At 44.1% G+C, this 25,777-nt stretch overlaps 1 protein-coding gene across 1 annotated transcript in view; it reads left to right on the forward strand.

Annotated features, from left to right (window-relative positions):
- Positions 1 to 251: 251 nt before the first annotated feature.
- The window catches only part of DOK6 (docking protein 6), a 435,375-nt gene continuing 409,849 nt past the window's right edge, over positions 252 to 25,777 (forward strand). The window contains exon 1 of the mRNA XM_055129136.1: positions 252 to 433. Within this exon, the coding sequence (XP_054985111.1) occupies positions 368 to 433 (66 nt within the window). The 5' untranslated portion in view covers positions 252 to 367. The remainder of the gene's footprint in view (positions 434 to 25,777) is intronic.

Here is a 25,777-nt window from a genome sequence, read left to right on the forward strand (position 1 = left end):
CAGACACATGCGCACCGTCGGCCTCTTTGTGTGCCGGGGAGCGGCGCGGCGTCGCCCCGCACTTGCCCACGGGGCAGGGGCCGGCCGGGGGGCGCGTGTGCCGGGCCCGGAGCCCCCCGCGCCGTCCCCCGGGTCGGCGGGCGGCGGCGGCGGGGGGCGGGGAGCGCGCGTCGGGGAGCCCCGCTCGGCCCGCCCCCCGCTCCCCTCCCCCGAGCTCGGGGCCGGCCGGCGCGGCGCGGGGCGCGGGCGCGCGGAGGGGGGCGCGGGGCAGCGCTGAGACCCGCGCGCGGCGCCCGTCCCTGCCCGCGTCCCCGGCGGCGGCGGCGGCGGCGGCTCGGAGCGGCTCGGAGCGGCCCCGCGCCCGGCCATGGCCTCCAACTTTAACGACATCGTCAAGCAGGGCTACGTGCGGATCCGCAGCAGGAAGCTCGGGGTGAGTGGCCGGACCCCGGGCTGCGGGGGCGCGGGCGATCGGGGCGCCCCGGGGCCCCCGCACCCCGGCGCGCTCGCTGGGCTGGGGGTGGTGGTTGCCGTGGGTCGCTCGGGCCGGGGACGCCCGGCACCTGCTTGGGGGGTGCGGGGGGTGGTGATGCAGCAGACCCGGCCGGCTCCCCCTCCGCGTGCTTCCCGCTGGCCGGGGACCCAGGCGGACGCACGGACGGAGATGGTCGCGCCCAGACGAAGGCGCCCCGAGTGGGGACGAGGGCGGGGAGGTCTAGACGGAGCGCGCCCCAAGGTCTCCGCGGAGCGCGCCGATCAGGGGCCCGGCGCTCAGGGCGCCGCACGGGGGGATATTTTGGGGGTGCTGCTAGAATCACCTCTCGGGGGTCCCGTTTCCTCGCCAGCCCCCGGCCCACCCAGATGCCACCCGGTGCCCACAGGATGCCGCGCGCCCGGGCCGGCGTTGGCGGACCGGGCCCGGGATGCGCCCGGACAGGTGTCCCCGCGGCCGCGTGCAGGCAGGTGTGTGCTCGCTCTGCAAAGTTGATGGGGACCGCTTCCGAGTTTGCTTTCTAGAAAGATTCTCCGCCGGACTTGGGAGAGGAGTCGCGTACCCCCGGTCCCCGCCAGCCCCCCTCCCCCCAGTGTTCGCAACTTCTCCAGTGACCAGACGACGAGGCGAAAGGACGCGTGGGCAGTCCTGGAGGGCCCGGGCTCTGTGCTGGCGGGGCGGCTCACAGACCCCCCCCTTAGCTGCCACATCCCGCGGACCTGGGGTCCAAGGGGACCGAGCAAACGGCGCGCGCAGAGGGGCTCCGAGGAGTGCGTGGCCTAGGGGGGCCCCTACCGGGCTGACTGGCCCTGCACCACGATCTGGGGGCGAAGGTGTGAACCTTCCCCAGGGTCCTCGGGGCTTGCCCCCTCGTGTCCGCCAATTTAGCATCGCCGCGAAGCTCCTCCGGAGGTGGGAGGTGGGGGGGGCGATCGAGGGGCACCGGGAAGGTTCCAGGTTTTCAGCGGGATGGATGCTCCCCCCCCCCCCCCGGGAGGCTGGGGCCGGGGATGAGGAGGTGGGACACTGATAACTTTCCCAAGGGCCAAACACGATAACCTCTCCGTATCTGTACTGCAGACCCAAATGCCCCAAAGAAGAGAGTATGGGGCAAATTGTCTGCTATGGAGGTAGGGGAGGGCTGGAAGGGGGTGGGGGGGCGCATACTGGGGATATTGGTGGCGGAGAATGTGCACTGGTGGAGGGATGGGTGGTCCATCACGGTGAGACGGAAACTCAAACATGAAAGCTTTGCAACTATCAGTGATTCAATAAAAAAAAAATGAATAAATAAAAGGAGAAAGAAGTAGTAAATGCATCCGGAGAAAACGGAAGAGCGGAATCTGGGAGGAGAGTGTGCCTTGGAGGAGGGAGCCCCCCCCACAGCCCCCGCACCCCCAGTCGCTTTGTGGGGAGTCGGTGCGCGCTGGCGCCGGGGGCCAGGGAACAGGCTGTCTTGCCTTGCATGCCGCTGCCTCTGCCGGCTTCACTTGAGATGGCAGAGCCAGGCACCAAGGACGCAGGCGTCCCCCCAGACAACTTGGATGTGGATAAGGAGGGGGACAGCAGCCCCCCGCCCCCGCCCTCTGAGCAGTGGGTGCAGACGGCCCGCGCCCCCGGCACACGCGCACGCACACGCACACGCACGCAGCTCTCGGGGCTGCTCGCGGACGGAGGAGGACAGCGGCTCTTAACGCCGGGACAGCCCACGCGAGGGGCTGCGGGTGTCCGGAGCCCGGTGGCCTCTGGCTGCGGGACGGGGACCCTGGGATGCCCCCCGCGCGCCCCACTGGCCGCGAGGCTCTGGGAACTTGACCTCTAGGCGCTTGCGACCCGACACCCCATCCCGGGGTTCCTGCTGGTGGCCACTCACTGCCCCGTGCAGTTTTGGACATCGTGGTGCACCCCCCCCCCCACACACACACACGCCACGTCGTCAGAGCGCGGGTGATGGAAAGGCCCCGGCCCCGCGCGACCGCGTGTGTTAAGGGGCCACCGAGTCAGCGCGAATGTGCAGGGGAGCAGGGAGGGAGCCCAGGGACCCCAGGAGCCGGCTCCTCCCTGCACGGGCTTTCCAGGATTTCTTGCCACGGGAACAGGACAGGCAGCCTGGCTCTAGGTTGGCATCCCAGGAAAGCGCAGGCGTTGGCAGGCACCGACGCTGAGGGGCAGGAAAGGCCTTCGGAAAGTCCTTTTAGAGCTCGTCTCCCCCACCCCCACCCCTACCCCAAGGTTGTACAGAGAATTTTCAAGAATGCTTCCCCCGCCAGCACCCCCCGCAGTTGAGCAGTTGAGAGCTCTGCCTTTGTAAGACACAGACCCCCGGGAAAACTCTAAACGCGTCCCCGGAACCATTAATTAATTGCCTTTGTCTTCCCTTTCTGCTTGAGATGTCAGTTTGCCGTTGAAAGAGTTTGACTTTCTTGAAACATTAAGTCGAAATACTGAGCTAAGTGAACCTTGGCTGTTGGGAAGAATAATATTTGTTAGGGAAGACTTTCCTACATGGAATATCCCAGTATCCTGAATTAAAATGACAAAAGTTGACCCCGCAGGATCAGTGGAACAAGTTTTAGATGGGTCCTGAAAGCTAGTAAACACCCCGCACAGATTGTGCACTTTGAGGATGAAAATGTAGGGTCATGCCTTCAAACCTTAGAAATTTTGAAACATTTTGTTTTCCGAGTAACACATATTTCTAACTTTATGGGATCAAAACTATGGACTGGTTTCCAAATGAGGTATTTTTAATTCAAAACATCCAGGGTGTGTGTTCAAAAACAATTTCAGATTGGAAGTAGTTCTGATGTAGGATGCACAGATATTTGATGCATTATGCTCAGAACTCATGCTTTCAAAAACCAAGTTTTAGAATGGTCTGGGCGGAAGTGAAGCCTGGGTATGAAGTCAGTTATATTTACATTGTCAGGACATGGAAATATGTGCTGAGACTTTCTATTGTACTTCTCTTCAATCCACACAAATGAGCATTTCCTGCTTCATGGCTGTGGGTGAGCCCTAGAGAAGTATCTTCAAAGGAACTTTGGGTGGAAGTGGTTGAATGGGACTTCACCGTGTGCCTTTTTAGGGAAGTTAGTGACTATTAAATTGAGGGCAGATCCCTCAGCTGTGGATTTCAACTTTGGAGTCCCTGAGGACTATGTTCCTGTTTATCCAGGGGTCTCCAGGCCCACACAGAATACTCTATAGGGTAGGCCAGTTGTTTGCAGCCTTTCAGACATGCCAGTCAGCACCAGTTGTCAGACTGGCAGTTGGAAACCACATTTAAAAAAAAAATTGCCAATAATTTGGACAGAACTGTTAAACTTCTTTTGTTTGTTTTGAAATTTGACTCAATAACTTTTTTGTTTTAGAGAATATTTTTAAAGAATATATAGAATCATTTTCCCCTGAATTTTTCTCTTGCCCTTGAGACATGTTTATTATGTAATTAAAATTTTAAAGTTTTAAATCATTGATAGCATGTTGCACCGTTAAATTTATGTCTTCAAATTGAAATCCTAATACGTCACAAAATATAATTTTTTTGCAGGATTTCAAAGTCCTTGTAACAGCTTATTTTTTGTTTTCTGACTGATATAAGAACGCACAAGGAATCATGGTGGCCAGTAATTTTTTTTAAAGATAACTGAAAACACTAATAAAAATAAAGAAAAAGGCTGTATTATTTCCCTCTTAGACTAGATTATTTATTTTCTTCTCATTGACGGTAGGCTTAGTCACAAGACATATATTGCGAGGTAACCAATTTGTTCTTGGTTTGCTGATGAACTAAGCACCCGCTCTCTGAAATCATTAATAAACTCATTTCTGGCTTATGGGCTCTATTTCAGAGCAAATAGGAAGTTAGCAGTATGGAAAACCATCGGCATCAGCAGCGTCTACCCAGCTGAGTGTACAGTTGACGACAGTTTGACTCACTTGAGACTGACTTGGCTCTAGTTCTCTCGCATTGTTTCCAAGGAATTCTGATTCAGGACATCACTGTACTAAACAGATTACATCATCACATTCATCATGTTCACGTTGCGTACAAATCATCCTTTCCACCCCCTGACCCCCACGGTTTCTTATTCTAAGTGAGGTGGGGGATTATCAACATTGGTATCTGTAAATATCAATGGACTGTCTCAGGGTAGGTTTATATATATGTATGTATACATATATATACGCATATATATATAAAATCACTGTGAGATGAGTTACAAAGTTGTTCATGATTGGGTTTCAGTCATACAATGCTCCATCACCCCACCACCCGTCCCTTCACCAGTGTACATTTTCCACCACCAATGTCCCCAGTTTTCCTCCTGCCACCCTGACCCCAGCTTGTCTCTATGACAGGCACTTTTCTTCTCTGTCTCTGTCTCTGTCTCTCGCTCTTTTGTTTTGGACATTATAGTTTGCAATACAGGTACCAAAAAGTAATGCTCATCCCCGTACCTAATTTCAGCATTCAGTTCTTGTTCAGAGTAATCATTTCCAGGTCTCTTTGGCATGGTGATCCCTTCTCTGTCCTGGCTTTCCCCTCCACACGTTTGACAAGCTTGATAGGAGGATCTTTGCACTTCAACCAAAAAAAATATATATAATCATAGGACCAGAGAGCACTTCTGGTGTATTGGAAGTGTGTCCGTGTGTGTGTATGTGTGTGCACATGTATTTTCAAAAGCATGTTTTACTAAGCATGTTTATTAAAAGTCATTTGCAAGTGCAGTGAGGCTCAGACATATAGTGGTGCAAAACTGTTCTCCTAAATTTACAGTGTTTAATCCAATGGTAAGTCAAAGTATTGATAAAAGATAATAAATACCTCCTAATCACTGTGACTCATAGTACATTAGACCAGCAACAGTTACTTTGGCCCCGTCTGACTGCCACGGTGCAGGGAAATGTAGAGAGACATATAATGTTTGATAAGCACCAACTTCCTGAGCTGAATTTCCACCCACGATTTTCTCTTTTCAATGGTGTCCGTTTGCTTCAGTAATTTACTCTGGATTTATTTTCTCCTTTGATGAAAATCTTGAGACACCTCCCTACCTGGCTTGGTTATTGATCTTCCTGTAAAACTAAGTTTTCCTGCCCTTTACATTGTCTGATTATGGAAGAGAGTAGGCTTTGATGAAAGGGATTTATGAAAGTTTTCTGCTTTGTTAATGATCACTTATAGGTATAAATGGGAAATTTGAAAATGAATTTGTATAGTTTGGGCCCTTTTCAATGTTTAAATTTTTCTCCAGATACTGTTTTTGTGAAGAGAAATGAAATCTCATATAAGTAGAATTGCCAGGTTGCCAAGTATTAAATGGAGCAGGCATCTTTCCATCTTTTAGATAAGATATACAGGTAACATTCAGAAGTTCAAAGGGCTTTTAAGGTCACTTGAGATAGAAATTCTCAAGTTATGGAGTTAAGTAAGATATGGAAGCTTGTAATGGTTTTCTCTAAGTCTTTCTTTATTCTAGAATATTCTGTAGCTGGGATATTGCTTTTATTTACTTCTTACTCATTAAATATAGGTTCGAGAATGTATGAAAAGTACTTGAATTTTTATTTTATCTTTAGATATTTATTCATGATTGACATATGTATAAATGTTTAAAACTTAGTATATATGTCACTACTTTCAGTAATTGCCTATGCATATTTTTATAGGTATCTTAGAACCTTAAAATAGAAAGATATTTTCTATGCCTGCTGTTCAGTCCTTCTATATTAATTTATTTACAACTTCGCGTCAGTTATTTTTAGAAATTTACCTACATTAGTGAACTATTTTTCCCTTTTAAAAAATTCCCTCAGTATGAATATGGATGAGCCTAATGTTCTTTGAATTTTCAAAACTTTAAACCAAAAAGCGAAGGAAATAAAAGTAAGTCAAACTCTAACAAGGCCCCATCTTGCTGGGTTTTGATATTAATTGGCGATACCTATGGAATGCCCGGGAGGCAGATGTTCTTAGTCAGCATGAGATGCAAAGTTCACATCTCAGCTTTTATCTTGATAGATTTACACATGATAGCTGGCAAGGGGAACCATAAAATATAGTATTTCCTTCACTCAGGGAGCAAAGATTACACTGAGCATTTAGGGTAATCTTTTAGCCGACCGAAGGAAATTTTGAGGAGATAATCATAGACTGGTCAAAAAGATTTACATTCCAAGTTTCCTTCAATTATTTTGAAAATACTCAAGGATGGCTGATCTTTTGGATCAGGATAAAGCAACATGAAGGACATAGTTTAATCCTCAGCCTGTGTATTCAAAATAGATGCCATCCTTTTGATATTTATTTGCTGTACAGTTGACTTAAAATACACCATGTAACTATTGTGGAATGCTAGTAAGTCTTCATCTTTTTTTCCCTTTTCTATATACTTCCATTTCAGTTTAGAATATGCCGAAGATACGCAATACAAAGTCTAAAAGATATGGTATATCACACCCAACAGATAATCTCCAGATTTTGAAGGACTAGTTTTAAGATAAGTAATTTCTATCAAATAAGACAATGTACTTGACCACAGTGTACCATTAGATTTTTATCCTGTTTACTGGCTTTCACCTCATTTTTCTCACAGAATTGGATTTTTTTTCTTCAAGCTCTGTCAAGTTTGTTCAGAGTGCTGGAGAGTTTCAAGTAGGGAACATGCCATCAACTTTTTGTATAAACCTCCGCGAGTTTTATTTTAAGATATGGGTAGGATTACCTTGTGAGCAATTCACTTTTATACTGTGATACTGTTTCTTAGTGACATTGCACCTGCCAAATTTGACAAGATAAGGACAGATATTTTGTTATTAACAGAAAACAAATGTATGTAATGAAAAAAAACGGTGTTTTGTTTTTGTGTCATTTCGTGTCATAATAGTCAGTGCATTGTTGTAATCTTTGAAGGTGGCCAAAGCTTTTTGCTTGCTACTTTACTATACTCACGGCAAAAGTTTGGTAATCGTTTGAGTTAAGAGTGAAATGAGGACTGGTCAATGGTTAGACTAACCGCAAGTGTGTGGGGGCTGAGGGCAGGTAAGAGAAGAGAAGAGACCAGAATGATAATAATAGCTGGGAATGATCACGCTGGACAAAATCTGAGAGTTAGAAGTAGGTAAGAGGTCACTGTCATCCCGTTGCTCATTGATTTGTTCGAGCGGGCACCAGTAACGTCTATCATTGAGAGACTTATTGTTACTGTTTTTGGCATACCCAATACGCACGGGTAGCTTGCCAGGCTCTGCTGCGCAAGCTTGATACTCTCGGTAGCTTGCCGGGCTCTCCAAGAGGGGCGGAGGAATCGAACTCAGGTCGGCTGTGTGAAAGGCGAACGCCTAACTGCTGTGCTATAGGTAAGAGGTATTCTTGATAAACTTTCAGTATCAGTATTGCAAATCACAATGCCCAGAAGGGGATAGAGGGAGAGGTGGGGGGGACAAGCAGGGGAGGGGGGTAAGAGGGGCCAAGGAAGGGAGGGAGAAAAGCGTCTGCCTAGAGGCAGGCAGGGGGTGGGGGGGTGGGGGACATGACTGGGAACCTGGGGACACTGGTGTTAGGAAATGTCCACTGGTGGAAGGATGGGTGATGGAATACTGCATGACTGAAGTCCAACAGTGAACAGCTTTGTAATGGTCCTTCTCACAGTGATTCAATAAAAAAGTTAAAAATAAAAGTGAAATGGTGGGTGAATGAGCATGCCTTTAATTTAAGACTCCTTAATAGTTACAGAATTATGTTCTATGGCATGCCATACATTTCATAGTTTATAATGCATTTTTCCATATATTACATTATAAAATTCTCCCAGTATGCTCTTGTTATTTAATTTTTACCCTTACTTTATGAATAAATTAAATTCAAAGAAAGTGAGGCAACCAGGGTTAGGGAGACTGAGTAGATTTGTGTCTTTGACTGCGGATGAGCAAATCTAGGTTTTATTACTTCAAGTTCCAAGTGAAATCTACTGAACATGAGCTTCTGCTTTGCAGAGTATGTGGACAGGAAGCATGTACTCAGAGTAACTGCGCTCTCTCTAATTGCTGCCTTCCTGGAAAGCTAACCTCCCTCACTGATGTTAGGTATTTATATCGAAGAAGTACTTTGGTGGGTGGGAGGTGGAGGAAGGGGAGAATGGCAGCCACGAGGTACTCACTCCGATAGATCTGAAAAGTTCTCACAAGAAAAATAAATGTGACTGTGTGAGGCTGGAGAGGTGTGAACAGAACCAGCTGTGATCATTTCACAATACATACTCTCAGAGCGCTGCGCGGGTCACCTTGTGAGCATCCGGTGTTATTCTTCAGCAGCATCTCAGTGAAACGGGCAAAAACGGGGCTGTCGAGAGAACCGAAGTCACCCCAAGGAGGTACTTTACAGTCATTTCTTCAGGCCATTTTTCCTTGGTGTAGTTTCATTGTCATTGTGTGATCTAAGATAATAATAATATATTAATATAATAATACAACAACAGTAGTTAGCACAATAGCACTGTAGCATTGTCCCATTGTTCATAGATTTGCTCGAGCGGGCACCAGTAAGGTCTCCATTGTGAGACTTGTTGTGACTGTTTTTGGCATATCGAATACGCCATGGGAAGCTTGCCAGGCTCTGCCATGCGGGTAGGATACTGTCGGTAGCTTGCCAGGCTCTCCGAGAGGGATGGAGGAATTGAACTCGGGTTGGCCATGTGCAAGGCAAACACCCTACCTGCTGTGCTATCACTCCAGTCCAGCTACAAGGTACTGGAATTAAAATGATAATATATTAACAGATAACCGCTTTCTAGTTTTATTTAATTTTATTTCCGGGCCATATCCAGTGGCGCCCAGAGCTTTTGTCTGGTTCTGTGCTCCAGGATCACCTGTGGAGGGGCTTAAGGCACCGTAGGGTCTGCCGTGCACCCCGTGTAACTGCACGCAAGGCCAGTGCTTTAACCCCTGCACTATCTCTTTGCCCCCGTGATCTTTGATTATTTTTTTAAATCTATTACCTCTAACTCTAAGGAGCGATAACAGTTTCCAAAATTCAGTGGGTGTTACCTAGGTAGATTTCTAGAATGTAGTAAAATAGAGTAGATGTTTGTAGAGATCTGGTAAATCCCTGCCACAGTCAGAGGGCTGTGTCCTAGGATCAAGGGCAGAAACTGAAATCACAGAGTCAGATGAGGTTCTCTCTTCTTAATGTCACTTCTATGCTTGATTATATGCCTATTTTTATTTGTGAGTCTTTGTATACACATATAAGTAGGCATATAGTCCCATTTTGTTTATTTTAATCTATACTCTTGTTTATAAATATGAAGTTGCTTTCTTCTGACCATACATCATACTGCAGAATGTGTGTGTGCGTGCATGTGTGTGTATGAGCATGTGCATATGTATGTAGGCATTTTGTAAAATGAGCTTCAGAACAGTTTCATCTCAACGTTCTGATGTAATGACCTTGAAGGAAATGGCATTATCTGAGGACGCGCTTTAACCTGCTCTTGCTCTACTTCTTCTAACTTAAAGTTACAGTTTCTGAGAGCCCAGTGGCATTATTAATGAGTGATAATTTACTGTGTGTGCATATTTCTGTGTTCATATTTGTATATATTTGACGTGTAACATATTGTATATATGAGAGTATGTATGTGTTGCTGTGTGACATGCTGGTACCCAAATACATTGTTATCCTTTCTGATTGTATATCAGCACATGTACTCCAATCTTAAATAAAGGTTCAAAAATCATCTTTGGGAGTTAAGCTTTTGTTCACATTTGTCTTCACTTTGAAAAACATTTGATGGTAGTCTAAAATTCTTTTCCGGTATCTTTCACAAACCACATGTTTTAGAGGATGCTATCAATTTTGAGAAAAGCCTATATCCTTATTTAGATACCTCTAAGTAAACTTTCTCACATAGTATTCAATATGAAGTATGAAAGAATGTCTTTGACATGTTTGAACTTGCTTGAAAAATATGCCATTTACTTAACTTAGTAAGGAGTTGGAATCCATTTTCCTGCAAGCTCAGCGGACCCAGGGCTGTCGTAAAAAGTCCCTTTCCTGCAACACATTTTGGAATCTTTACATAGTAGCTAACGTCTAGACAAAAATACACCTGGCACCAAATCACGATGCTGAGTTTAACTGTAAGCGATCAAGTTAATGTAGGAGACATCATCTCTCATACATTTAAAACATGTCAACTGTCTAAAACGTCAAAGGTTACTTAACGTATCTTGTTGCTCCCTGCTATTTTGTTAAATGATCACCAAACTTGTCCTATTATTTATTTAGTTTTGAGGTTGGGGGCCACAACCAGAGATGCCCTAGGCCTGTTCTTGGCTCTGGGCTTTGGGGTTACCCTGAGCACTGTGGGGGAAGCCAGTGCCTTGGTGGGGTTCAAGGAGTGATGGTTGCATGCGAGGCAAACTCCTTATTTCCTGGAGCATATCTGTATGGTAGTTGTCAGCTGTGTCTCCAGAGAGTCACCTCAGGACCTGGGCTCTCTCTGAATTCATCTGACTGACACACCAGCACAGACATGCTTTGGAAGTTTCCTGGGCAGTTTCAAACTCGATACTTGTTGCAGTTGCAATGGGGATGTTTCAGGGGGAAGTACAGGAAAAGTGTGGCATTTCAGACTGTCAATAACTCTCGAGAAATTATTGCTGGTGCTGAGAGCTCTGAGTTGGCATTCCTGAAATACAGTCATTCAATAAATCAGGCACATAATACCACTTTGCTGGTGGTTGATCATGCTTTATAATCTGAACACAAAAGGGACAAAGTAAACCTTCCTTGAGGGACAGGGAATTTACTTCTAAAGCGACGCTGTGACACAACTTTAACTTCCTAAATGGCTGGATCTTTCTTTCTGTCAACTCTTCATGCCTGACTGGTACTTCTACCAGCCATGTGGGCCCTCCCGGAAGTCTTCCTTCTTCTAATTTGTGTATTCTAATCTAAGTAATTAGAAAACCATGGCTTTTAAATTTTTCTTAATTGAAGACTCAGTGAGTTCTGCAAGATGCTCCAGCAGTTTTCCTTACTGGAGCTTCAGAGATTCAGAATTCATTAAAGAGCAAAAATCTATATAGGTCAGAGTCAATTATATATTCTTCATGGGTCTGGGTTTATGGCAAAAGGGGTCAGGGCGGATGCTACAGTGCAATACTCATTTCTGGAGGGAGCAGCTGTTCTCTTGTTCTTTGTTTTCTATTTTATTTAGGGCAGTGATGAAAGGGTGATAGACTAGCGACCTACTGATTCATATAGATAGCAGGCACAGCGACGGCTTATGAGAAAGTGACCATCAGGCTGAGAAGCCATAGAGAAATATGGCTGGCTAAGATTTGCATGCAGAAGAAATATCGTCCCCCAATAACAGTGTGGATAACTGTGGAACATCGAGTAGCTGGCACCATTGGAATGTCGAGGGAGCTGGCATCATGGTAGAATCCTGAGCAAGTCACCCTTGTGTTTACTAGAGGGGTCAGTGTTCACTCTCCACTCACCGACACCCTGATTCTTGGGTGTGTAGAATGAATTGTAAAGCAAGGGTTGACCAGGAGATTGAGCAGGGGTGAACTTAGTCTTCTGGAAAGACACGCGGGGAAAGAGTGGCTTTCGATGATGGAGAATCACTTACGTACAATTTTTTTCCAGCAGCAAGGAGAAGCCGTCTTATACCTAGAGTTATTTGCTTTCAGAATTCAGCTGTCAGTTTTATTGTTGGTATCTGAAAAGGATTCGTCTTTTTCCTCTGGCGGCTTGAATGTCTCCTTTTTCTGGTTTCAGGAACTTTGTATGTAAAATTGGTTTTCATGTTTGTGATTCTTTTAAGGACTTCAGTGTATCTTGATTTAATGACATCTTCAGTTCTGAAAAATTACCCAGTTTCCTCTTCAAATATCAACTGTGACCAGTTCTTCCAATTTTCCAGACGGCAGGGTTACATTCTCTAATGTGAGGCACATTTTGCTATCCTCAGTGTCCATAATACTGATTGCATGAGGACATTTTTAATATTTGCAAGAGGAGTTGAAGGCTGCATGGAAAAACTAAATGGTGCATCCGCATTCCTATTGATTTCTTTAGCAACTTATGAAGGTATATTCTAAGCAGTTCGGGGGTGTCCTGGGGTCATGTGATAAAACATCTTCCTTTCTTTGTCATAGTGATAAAACAACTTTATTAGAAAGTTTTTTTTTCCTGGAGCAAAATAGACTTCATTTATTCTAGAATCGTTTGGGTGGATTGTAGCCAAAGAAAACAAATGCAAGCTAACAGTTCCCCCCAACCCCCACCTTCCGCTCCATGTCTTCTGCTGCTCAAACACAAGAAGGAAAGTAGGGTTGGTGAGTCCTGGGACAGGTCTGATGTCTGGGGTGGGGGCTTACTAGGGGGGCTGTGTCTGGGTGTGTATGTAGTTGTTTGCCATGGGCCCAGCAGAAGCCAAGTGCAACGGTCCCCTGGAGAAACCTTAATGATAAAAGGCGTCACTGACAGTTGCTTTGTCTTGAACCTGCTTCTCCAGCCTCTTATTTATAGTTTGAAGTAATAAAAAAGTGTAATAGACTTCTCCATAACAGACTTCTTTCTGTGGAAACCATTTGGTGTCCGCTTCTATTAGGACAAATGGCAGTGGACATGGCTGACATCTGAGAGGACACCGCTGGAAGAGGCCAGCGAAACTCTGGAGGTGATATGTGAAGAGATTTATTCTAAAAAGCAATCTTAAATAATAGTCCTCCACAACATTTAGTCCCCAGAACTCATAGTCAGCCGCAGCCCAGAGCGACGCCGCTCACACAGGCAAAAGAGTTGCTGTGTCAGTGGAGTTTTCAGATCAGAGTCAGAAAAACGTTTGAGTTAAAAGAAAGACCTGGACAAATTGATAAGTGGAGTTATGCTCAGGGCTTCCTCCTGGCTCTGCGTGCAGGGATCACTCCCGGTGGTGCTGGAGCACCACAAGTGGGAGCCAGGAGTGTTGTGTGCAAAACGAATGCCTTCCCCCCAGCCTACCTGTCCAGCCAGTGACACATTTCTGACAAGGATGCAAAATCTGCTCATCAAGGAGCAAGAAACTGATGTGTCAGGTTGCAATTGCAACCATAGGCAAAAATAAATCAATCGCATTGCACATCAAACCTGATTGTTCACATGTAAAAAAAAATGATGGGTTTAAAGGTAAACAGTCAAACTTTAAAATTTCTCACAAACTAATGAGGAAGAAGTGGGGAATTTGAACTCTACTGAATACTCCGGCTTCACATCAAAATCGTGAAAGAAAACATCGAACATGCGATGTTGTCAAATCTCCAATGTTTGCTCTTGAGAGGAGCTGCTGAGAAGGTGAACAAAGATGCTCCTTCCTGTGAGAAACTACTTTAACTAACTGCAGGTTATTAGCAAGGATGGCGAACTCTCCAGATTCTACAGAGTAACTGAAAGACAACAGCAAAAATTCATCTTGAAAACTAAGGAAGGGCTAACGCCAACGTGAAACAAGAGAAGAAATGTTTGACTTTTTTGGAGGGTGGATGGGGGAGTCGGTGGAAGCTCCTTACCCAGCATTCTCGGGAAGTTCTCCTGGCTCTGTACTCAGGGCTCAACCCTGGCCACTTGGGGCGGATCACATACAGTGACAGGGACAGTTCAATTCTCTCTCTCTCATCTCTCATCTCTCATCTCTCTCTCATCTCTCATCTCTCTCTCATCTCTCATCTCTCTTCTCTCTCTCTCTCTCTCTCTCTCTCTCTCTCTCTCTCTCTCTCTCTCTCTCCCTCTCTCTTTCGCTCAGCCCTCTGTTAGTTCTTTCTTTGAAAATTGTTTTGTTTGGCAATAGAGATACTACAGGGGTTAGGGTTCAGTCCTCAGCATGTCATGCCATATTTCCAGCGTTCCGTGGTGGTAGCCTCATGGTACCCTAGCACTGCCGGGTGGTCCCCAAGGCATTGCTTGCCGAGGGTCCCTGATGGCTCAGACACTAGAGAACTGAAGCGGCATCACATTTTGGGCTCTAGCATAGAACCCTCTGGCCTGATGACCAAGACTTGCCAGGAGTTACCTCTGGGCCCCCGAGCACTGCTTGGGAGCCCTATAACTCCCTTCCGTTGAGTTATTAATTTTTTTTTTGCTTTTTTGGTCACACTGGCAATGCACAGGCTCATGCACTCAGGAATTACTCCTGACAGTGTTTGGGGAACTATATGGGATGCTGAGAATGGAACCCAGGTCAGCTGCATGCAAGGCAAATGCCCCTACCCACTTGCTGTCACTCTAGCCCCTCATTGAGTTATCAGTAAGCTTCCTATCCTGTAGAACTTTTGGAATATTGGTTACATCGCACCCTCCATATCTGAGCTATATCACCCCCTCCACCTTCCCAGTGCTGCCCATCACCCCAGAGACCCCTCTACTCATCTCTCCCCATTTCCCATTGCTACCCTTCGAAGTTTTATGGAATCTGAGTGAGTTTTGTTGTTTTTTTAACAGTTGGTTTTCTTTAGTCATTCCTGTTCCACATATGTGTGCTCCATCCTGCAATTGTCTCCCTTCTGGACTTATTTTATTTAGCAGAATCATCTCCATGATTTCCTCTAGATGTTCTTGCTAAGTTAGAGAATCGTGTAGCAGTGAGGAAGAGATCGGAGGTGGTGGACACAGAGGAGAGATTGGACTTTGGTGATAGATGTGTGACAAAAGGCAATAGAGAGACACCAGTGGAGGTGGACATGTCCTGTCTCTTGACTGGGGCGATGTCGATGTCCTGACTGTAACGTGACTATAGTGACAGAAGATGTTGCCATCGGGGGAAATAGGGTAACAGTTATGGGGGCAACGTTCCTATTTCTTACAACTGTATGTGGAACTGCAATTTCCTCCAAATAAAGTAGGTTTAATTAGAAATGTCAAAGGAGCATTCAAATGTAACTGCATGTCACAAAATTGAGAAGCAATCTCTTGGGCTTGTTATTATGGGAGTAATGTGAGGTAGGTGAAAAAGCACAATTTTGAGTTTATCAGACTAGGTTTTGTTTATAGTGGGGTAGTTCTTGGCAAGTGCGTGACCTCTGAACCTCATTTTATTTTTTTCTGTTTTGGGGCATAGTCAGTGATGCTCAGGGCTTATTCCTGACTCTGCACTCAGTAATTACTTCTGGAAGTGCTTAGGGGACTATATGGGGTGCTAGGGATTGAAGCTGGTTAGCCATGTGCAAGGCAAGTTCCCTACCCTCTGGACTATCACTCCGGCCCTGAATCTAATTTTTTTTAATGTGTGGAATGAGGGTAATAATTGGCAACCCACTGTGTGTTGCAAACATTAAGTAAATGTATTTTGTAAGATGCAAACTTGTACTTGGTCTCAGATGCTAATACTCCTAAAGGGAAGGGCACATTGACAGAGAATGTAAACTTCCTGTGACAACTGTTTGCAAAGGAAACACTCATCTTTGTAGCTTTTCTGAACTGGGAACAAAGAGAGACTAATGCTTCAGAGTATATAATTCGGTATCTACACCAGCTAGAAACTGCCAGGGAGTATGGACCACTCCTGGGGAAACTGAAAAAATGATCATCTAGAACATTTGCAAACCTAATTCCCTCATGAAACTCCAGGTAATGCTTGCTGATGACTGTTAGGATCCTACGTCTGCTCATCAAATATCTATTTGACCATGGTTAGAGTCAGTGACTAAATTAAGTGTCTGGTCTAGGGCGTCTCTGTAGATGGTTGCTTTCATATTTCTTGCTGTGCTTTTGGCTATTTAAAAAAAATCTGTGGAAACATGGGTTTGTTTGTTTGTTTGTTTTTTTAACACTCAGAGATTAAGATGGTCACAAGAAAATTCTGGCATTGGAAAAATGCATCTAAGAGACGAAAGCACTATTTTGAGGATCAACAGAGATAGGTCAGAAATATTGACCTCAACATGCAGTGCATATGTTAAAGCCAAGGTTACATGCGAAAGATTTGGTTTGACAGCTGTTCTAGGGACATGGACTCTAATAGATAAACATATATTTTCCAGTAGATACAGCCATGTTGTTGGCTTAACAGCATATATGATGAAATTTCACAGTGCCTTCTCTGACAGCTTCTACATTTCCTTGTTTTGCACATCTGTAGACATGTATTTTCAGTTAACGAGAAAGGAAGGAAGGGAAGGAGAGAGGGAAGAAGGAAGGAAGAAAGGGAGGCAGGTAGGGAGGAAAAATGAAAAGAAAAGGAGAAACAAAGCATATGCTTACAGAGTCTGTACTTTTTTTTGCTTTTTGCTTTTTGGGTCACACCCGGCAGTGCACAGAGATTACTCCTGGCTCTGCACTCAGGAATTACCCCTGGCGGTGCTTTGGGGACCCTATGGGGTGCTGGGAATCGAACCCGAGTCAGCCGTGTGCAAGGCAAACGCCCTCCCCGCTGTGCTATAGCTCCAGCCCCAAGAGTCTGTACTTTGTACTAAACAAGTTTATCGATGCAGTAATTATTCTGAAATCTAAGCCACAGCCTCATAGAAAAGCTAACTCTGTGGTTTGGCATAAACTCTAAGTTGCTGGAGAAATACATGAATGTGCAAATATGACTTAATGGAATGGCTGTCTGTGTGGCAAGTGTGAAAACTGAACGTGTAAATGGTTCCTTCGGAGAAGTAAAGAATTGTTTCCTTCCGAGTGGAGATCCTTCATCTTCTGCCATGTTGTGTTCAGGGGGACAGGGGAATGCAAGGAACACCTGGAACTAGAAAGGTCCCACTCCCTTGCTGTCGCTGCAGTTCTTACATCCGGTGAGATATTTGACCTCTAATCCATTAGCAGAGCTTAGGTATATACCAGAATGCTATGAGCTGTGGTCCTCAAGCTGTATGTATGTCCCCAGACAAGTCCACCTTTCTGCTGACTCTTTCTGCTCTTTGTTCATGATTCTCTTCTTCACGTGAGTCCCTCAATTCCTAGGAACCAGTAGTTCTCTGGGTTTCTCTGCTTTTGACTTAATTTTAATCCCACATATTCGTGTATTGTTTCTCTTTGTCTTACTTGGCATGAAGCTCTCAAGAGTCATCCAAGTTACTGCAAATACACATACGCGTGCTAGTATTTTTCTCATCGCAAGGAGTACACACATATGCTCATGCCTGTCCATCTGATCTTTGTCTTTTTTATCCATTGATGGACACAGGTTAATTCCATATTTTGGCTATTGTGAACCATGTTGAAGTGAACTTGGAGCACAGATCTCCGTATAACAGGATCCAATTCTAATTCTTAATTCTTATTCCATATATATATATATATATATATATATATATATATATATCCAAGATGTGGGCCTTGGGTTTTATTTTTATTTTTATTTTATTTTTTAAAATTTTTTATTGAGTCACCATGTGGAAAGTTACAAAGTTTTCAGGTTTAAATCTCAGTTATACAATGCTCGAATACCCATCCCTTCACCAGTGCTCTCCGGGATATTCTCAAAAAGTTAGAAATTGAGCTCCCATTTGACCCAGCAATACCACTCCTGGGAATATATCCTGGAGAGGCAAAAAGGTATAGTAGAGATGACATCTGCATTTCCATGTTCATTGCCGCTCTGTTCACAATAGCCACAATATGGAAAAAACCAGAGTGCCCGAAAACAGATGATTGGCTAAAGAAACTCTGGTATATTTACATAATGGAATACTATGTAGCTGTCAGGAAACATGAAGTCATGAAATTTGCATACAAGTGGATCAACATGGAAAGTATCATGTTGAGTGAAATGAGTCAGAAAGAAAGAGACAGACATAGAAAGATTGCACTCATATGTGGAATATAATGTAACTGAGAAGTACAAGTTGGCAACGATGCAACTTATGGCAGATTTCTCTCTGGACTTAGTTACTAAAATACTAAATTACAGAAACCCAAAACTGAGAGGCCGCTAAGTGTGGTCACTCGACCTCATACCTCTTCATCCTCAGCAATGGAAAACTAATTATCTAATGCTTCCTTTTCAGCAGGTCTGACTTTAGGGGAGAGACTCTCCAAACAATAATAGTGAGTTTTGTTGAAATATTGTATGCAATCAAAGTGAAATTTATTAGTTACACAGGCGGGGGGGGGCTTAGGGTGGGGGGGCTTAGGGTGGGGGGGGCTAGGGGCGTGGGGGGGTTTGGGTTTTATTTTTAATTGTTTAAGGACTCTTAATACTGATTTCATTTTCACAATGAATGACTCCACCAAATTACAGCCTCAACAGTGTTTAAGATGCTAGTCCTTCGCCAAATGATTTCTTGTCTTTTGGAGTACAGGAGGTTGTGGAGGACCACCCTTGGTGATATTCAGTAGGTATTCCTGGCTTTGAGATTTGCTCCTGGCAGTCCTCGGGGGAACATGAACTTGGGTCTTCAGCAGAAAAAGCATGCACTTATCTATTGAATATCCTCTCGCCTCTTGTATTCTCATCAGTGCTCATTCTAATAGGTATGAATCAATAGTTTGTAATTTGTATTTCCTAATGATTATCTTTATGTAAGTATAAAGTAAAACATACAAATGGCCAGAATATCTTTTTATGTCTCTTCTTGCCATTTGTATGTCCTTGCTGGAAAACTGTTAAGTCCTGTGTTTTTTTTTAACTGGGTTGCTAAGGGTGTTTGCTCTAGGGTTGTTTGAATTCTTTATAGAGTTGTTATATTAGCTACCCATCAGGTATATGACTCGCAGATAGTTTCTCCATTCCATAGGTTGTCTTTTCAATTTTTGGATGGGTTCTGTGCTGTACAAAATATTTTAGTTTGATGGTATCCCTCCCTTGCTGAATTCTGGAAAACAGAAATCTTGATTGTTTTGCTATCTCCGTTAGTGTTCTCTGTGAAGTGAGGTTTATATAAGCTGCATTTGCCCACAGGACTCCTTAATTACCAGGGACCAAGTTGCTTAAACACTCCATTGACTCCAGAAACAAACAGCACTTCCCAGCTCCGCTGCCTCTGATCCTGAGCTCCAAATACGTCACCTTATCTACATTCTAGAAGGCGGAGGTTTAGCAGCACCCCAGTGAAATTTCATGTTGCATCTCCAGTAAAAGATAGAGCTCCTGGCAGCTTTCCCGTCCAAAAAGTCTCATTAGCTATGTTGATACTCAAGGTGATAGCAGGTTGCAGCATTTTTAAAAAGTGATATTGACGATGCCCAGAATGCAAAGTAAATAAAGTCCCAAGTCAAGCACTAGTGAAGGGTTAGAGAAATAGTTCAGTAGGCTGAGTGCAGGCTTTGCATGCAGAGTCCTGGATTCACCCCCCAACACTGGAGCACAGAGCTGAGAGTAGCCCCTGAACACTGCTGGGCAACTTCCACCCCACAATAAATAAACAAATAAATAATGAAGCATGAGAAAAGGTTGCAGCAATACCATGTTGAGTGTGTGATTGACAAGTGAGAGGCATGGATTCACTCTCTAGTGGCACATGGTTCCCAGACAGATCTGAAAGGGACCTCAGCACGCTGGGTATATCCCCAAACAAAACAGAAAAGAAAAGCATCAGGAAAAGGATTTTGGTTATTATGCTGTCTGCCGACAGGTTAATTTAGTGCCTAAACATACTAGAAAGTAAAAGGGGAACAGTAAAATTGCCTTAAAAATAAAGACGTCTGAACCTTTCCATATCTGTGATTCAGCTATTTCAGAATCAATGGAGGAAAATAGTTTGCTATGTAGTAGCTTTTTGGTACTTTTTTCAATACAAATCATCAAGGCTCTAACAATATATCTATAAATAAATATGAATATATAAATATAAATATAATAATATATTCATATATAATCTAATCTCTAAGTTTATATTAGTATGTGTATGTGTATAGCAATATATATCATCTACTCCCTAAGTTTATATTAATACGAACCTTATTAAGAATGAAGGAAAATAGAGGCAAAAGAAAGCGTGGCATTAATTCCACAGCCCAGCCCAGCCCAAAGCACAGCAGGGTACAGTGATTCAGCGGGTGCTCAATACATCACTCTCAGTTGGTCAGTGAGCTTCCAGGTGGAACTGCGCTGTGGATGCACTGAGGGGCCCATGCAGGGGTACTGCCTGCCTTCCCGGAGGCACTGTGTGATCTCCCCTTCCGGACTTCGCTTCTGCAGTAGCAGTCCGATGGCCATTCAAGGTCTACCACTGGAAAGTTGTCTGTTAGAGAGCGTCCTAGGCCTTACCTCAAAGATGCCAGCGAGTGATTTGTTTATGCAAAGTATATTTCCATTGATTTCAGGTCAGTAGCCATGTCTCCTGCAGTGCTCAAGGGCTCCTCCCGTTTCTTTGTTCTGTGAACAGTGCTCTGGGGACTGCAAGGGACCAGGTGGCAAACCCAGGTCTTCTGCATGCTCTTAAAACTGAGCTGCTATTCCGCTGATGCCACAAAACACATTTTTTTTTTGTTTTTTAAGTGAGGCAAGATAGGTATTTACTGAAACTGACTTAGAAAGATGTGAGGGGAGAACAGATGACTCGTTAAGGAAACTATGGGACATCTACACAATGGAATATGATGCAGCTGTTGGGAAAAATAGCACTGCACTGTAGCACTGTCATCCCGTTGTTCACTGATTTTCTCAAGTGGGCACCAGTAATGTCTCCATTGTGAAACTTATTGTTACTGTTTTTGGCATATCAAGTACACCATGGGTAGCTTGCCATGGCTTGCCATGCGGGTGGAATACTCTTGGTAGCTTGCCAGGCTCTCAAAGAGGGGCAGAGGAATCAAACCCAGGTTGCTTATAAATGAATGGGCATGAGAGTACCCTGCTGAGTGACAGACAGAATGATTGCACTCATTTGTGGGTTATAAAAAAATAATATGAGACTAATAACCAAGGGCAGTAGAAACAAGGCCCACGGTTGGAACCCTGCTTCAAGTGCTGGGGGAGAAGGCAGCTGGAGTAGAGAAGAGACCACTATGACAAAGAGAGTTGGAAATTATCACTGTGGATAGCAACTGTGCGCTGCAAATAGGTAAAGGAGCCAACATGATTGCCTCTCAGTATCTGTATTGCAAACCATAATGCCCAAAGGGGGGAGGGGGAGAGGAGGGGGAAGGGAGGGAGGAAGAGAGAGAGAGGGAGAAGGAGAGAGAGAGGGAGGAGAAGAGAAGGAAAGTGTCTGCCAGAGAGACAGGCTGGGGCTGGGGGCAGGGTTGCAGGAGGGAAACTGGGGACGTTGGTGGTGGGAAAGGACACTGGAGGAGAGATGGGTATTGGCACACTATCTGACTGACCATCTGACTGACACCAAATCATGAACAAGCTTGTAACTGTGTATCTCACTATTCAATTAGAAAGAGAAAGAGAGAAAGAGAGAGAGAAAGAGAGAAAGAAAAGAAAGAGAGAAAGAGAGAAAGAAAGGAAGAAAGAAAGAAAGAAAGAAAGAAAGAAAGAAAGAAAGAAAGAAAGAAAGAAAGAAAGAAGGAAAGAAGGAAAGAAGGAAAGAGAGAAAGATGTGAAAAGAAAGAAAGAAAGAAAGAAAGAAAGAAAGAAAGAAAGAAAGAAAGAAAGAAAGAAAGAAAGAAAGAAAGAAAGAAAGAAAGAAAGAAGGAAAGAAGGAAAGAAGGAAAGAGAGAAAGATGTGAGGGGAGAGGACGAGCGAGGACAGGAGCTTGCCCAGGGTGGGAGAGCAGAGGCATCCAGACTAGCAAGCAGGTAGGTGTGCCAGGGTGAACACGGGCTTGAAGAGGAGACCACAAAATATGTGTTTATGTAAACGACAGTTATTTTTTGAAACTTTTTGAGAAAACACTGAAATGTAGCTTCTAAACAATAATAACCACCTCCCGAAGTTCAGGAGACTTTCTTGGAAGAAATGGTTTGGTTTAAAGGCCCTTCCCAGCCCTCTGCTCCAGGAATTTCAGTATTTTCTGGCTAATCGATGAAGAGGATTCAGGCGTCAGCACAAGAGTTCTCACCTGTTGACTTTTCTGCGCCTCATCCGTGAACTGGATCGAGGGCCGTGAGAAGCCACTCTCTCGTTTCCAGTACTTCACGTGGCTTCTGGGGGCTGGGAGCTGAGGGCTGTGCAGCTTCCCTGGCACGTGGTAGGACCCGCACTCTTCACCTGTTGATCTTGGGATCTCTGCCTTAAGCAAGACACTCTCCTGCCCGGTGTGTGTGTGTGTGTGTGTGTGTGTGTGTGTGTGTGTGTGTATTGGGAATTGGGTCACAGAGGATCTTGGGATCTTTGCCTTACGCAAGATTCTTTCCTGGTGTGTGTGTGTGTGTGTGTGTGTGTGTGTGTGTGTGTGTGTGTAGGGGGGTATTCGATCACAGTGGATCTTTGCCTTAAGCAAGATACTTTCCTGGTATGTGTGTGTGTGTGTATGGTGTGTGTGTAGGGGGGTATTCGATCACAGCGGATCTTTGCCTTAAGCAAGATACTTTCCTGGTGTGTGTGTGTGTGTGTGTGTGAATTGGGTCACACCCAGCAGTGCTTAGACTTTACTCTAGATTCTGTGCTCAGGCAGTCACTCGGGGTGTGAGGTATCAAACTGGGCTTGGTCACAGGAAGGCCTAGAGCCTACCCGCCCCCCATCCCTCCGGCCCCGAGTTTTCTAGTCGATTCTGTTCACGTGGGGAGACCTGGCAGGATTTGCCTGCTGAGCACTGACTTGGGTAAAGGTATTGCAGACCTACTACCCGGCCAGATGATGAGGGCGACTTCTTAACGCACACACTTCCAAGAACACTGACACGCCGATCAAGGTGATTTACTATCAGATCTCAGAGATAATGCTGACTCTTCCTTTCTCTGATTCATGACAACAACCAAACGCCTCGTCTTGTCAGTGCTGCCTGGGATTGATGGACCAGCTTCTTCCAGCTGAAACTCCGTGTCTGGATCTTTCGGCTCCAGTCTTGCTGAGACGTTCCAACCCGTTCATTTGATGGCCGGCTTGACTATCCCGGCCCCACCGCCAGGAGAGATCTCGATTTCAGTCTGAAATGTACAGTTCTCCCTCTCAAAATTTCCCAGGGTTTCTTATTACCTAGAGTCATAATCAAACTTAACCTCGTAATTCCAAGATATCCACATTCCGTACTTTTTTTTAAAGAAATTATACGATATTTCAAACATACTGGAAATCATATACAATTGTGTAAGAAATTACTTTCTCATTACCCTTGTTTCATTAATACTATCATGGGTACTTTTTAGGGTGCTTTAAATTTCTTGAGATTGAAAGTTAAATGTTGAGAGTTAAAGATCTGTTTAAGCCTTTTCCTGTTAACGTCCACAGCTGTATTCAGTATTTGTCTCTGTTAATACACACGTCTAATTTGTTCAGTTTAGTCTCAGAACTGTACTGTATTGAATAAAATAGTACATTTCCTCTGTTTATAGTAAAATCTATAGCCTTTTCTGTTTGGGCTGTTATAAATCATGCTTCAACAAATACATTTGTAACATTCTCTTTGAACGCATGTATACAAGTGTCTCCAGGGTATGTAGGTAGGGTAGGGTTGCTGGCTTTTAAAGTGTATATGTTTTTACTTTACCAGATACTTTCCGAGTACTCACAATCATTGTTTCAGTTTATTAGCCTAGAACTCATGAAATCATACAACTTCATTTCTCACACTCACAGCAGCCATGATATTTCATTTCTTTAAATCATAGAACATTTCAGTTTAACATTTCAAATGTACTTTAAAGTGAGACTTTCTTGTATTTGCTTCAGATGTATTATAAAGAATGGGTAAGGTCAAATTTTCATATGTAACACAATACAGTAATTTCACAGGAAGTAAACTCAGGCTTAAAATTCTCTGCATACATTTTTACATTCATTATAGTTTTGTTTCTTTAAATAGCATCTGTTATCACTTTGCTTAGTTTCAACTTGATAAAATTTGAACCTCCAATATGTGACTTCCAGATTGCACTTGATTTTATCCAGTATTAATGTTTGGGGATGTAATCATTTTGATGGATTTGTAGTTTATTCATGCTACCTTGGTTTAATATTCCTTCATATAAATTCTTACCCAATCCATTTTTCCTAGAACAAGTGTGCAAGAGTTTCTGCAGGTTTTGTGCTGAGAAGAAGATTTGCTGGGCATTGATTGCAACATAGAAGATGCTGCCAAATTGTTTCCCAGTTGGGATGTCCAGATGCATGCCCCTGAATCTGAATATTATTTGCTTTGCCTCTTCCCCATTTTTGATAGTGGGAGGTTATTTTTTTCTCCCCCTTCTCTGGGTAGAAGGGTGCCTTAAGCTTGCATTTTTTCTGCAGATGGAGCCTGTTTTATATGTTTATTGATTTTTGATTGATTTTCCTGGCACATGAGTCAGGTCTTCTGTTTTCTCTGCCCATTCTTTCCTGCTAGATCTTTTCTTAATGGCAGAAGGGAATTCCATCTATATTTCAGATGTGATGCCCTTGCAGTTCTACATTGTATAACTCTTTTCTTTAATGTCATGGCTCATCTTTAATTTCGCTTATGATCTCCTATGTCTTTCTTACATGTTGGAATTTAATGAAATCAGAATAATCTGTTTTCTTTATAGCTCGCTTTTTGATATTGTATTTAAGACGCTTGTACTTTTATGTCTTATTAAAACATGAAATGGCTATTATCCATTTTATTCTAGTCTTATGTATTTCTTATTAAACTTAGATCGTTAACGCACCTGTAATAATCTTTATTTTAGGGTTTAAGGTGGAATCTCCATATGGAGGCTATTCTACTTATTCAACTTATTAAATATTATTTTTATGAGCTAATTAAAGTGCAACTTCTCATACACACACATATATATGTACATATGTGTATATATGTATATATATGTATATGTATATATTTTGCCTGACCAGTATTGGATTGTGTCTACACTTAAAATATTGTAATATTTTTGCTGCTAACAGGGCTGGAGAGATAGTACAGCAGGGAGGGCACTTGCCTTGCCCATGACCATGTTGGGTACAATCCCAGCATCTCAAGCCCAGTCAGGACTGATCCATGAGCACAGAGCTAGGAGTAAGCCCTGGGCATTACCAGGTATCGCCCCCAAAGAGAAACAAAACAACAGCAAAACAGTTTTTTGTGTTTTTGAATGGATATTTTGTTTTCAATTTGATTCTCCAGTTGGTTCCTGCCAGATTCTAGGAAAACTATTACTTTTAAACATTGTGCCTTGGACTTCGTTCACAATCTGGATAGAGAATGAAGACTTGATCCTTTCAGAGTCTGGGTAGGTACTAGAAGGTGTGAGCTTTGATGTGTCAAGAAGTACATCCCC

Source organism: Sorex araneus, chromosome 2 (assembly GCF_027595985.1).
Source record: "Sorex araneus isolate mSorAra2 chromosome 2, mSorAra2.pri, whole genome shotgun sequence".
NCBI lineage: Eukaryota > Metazoa > Chordata > Mammalia > Eulipotyphla > Soricidae > Sorex > Sorex araneus.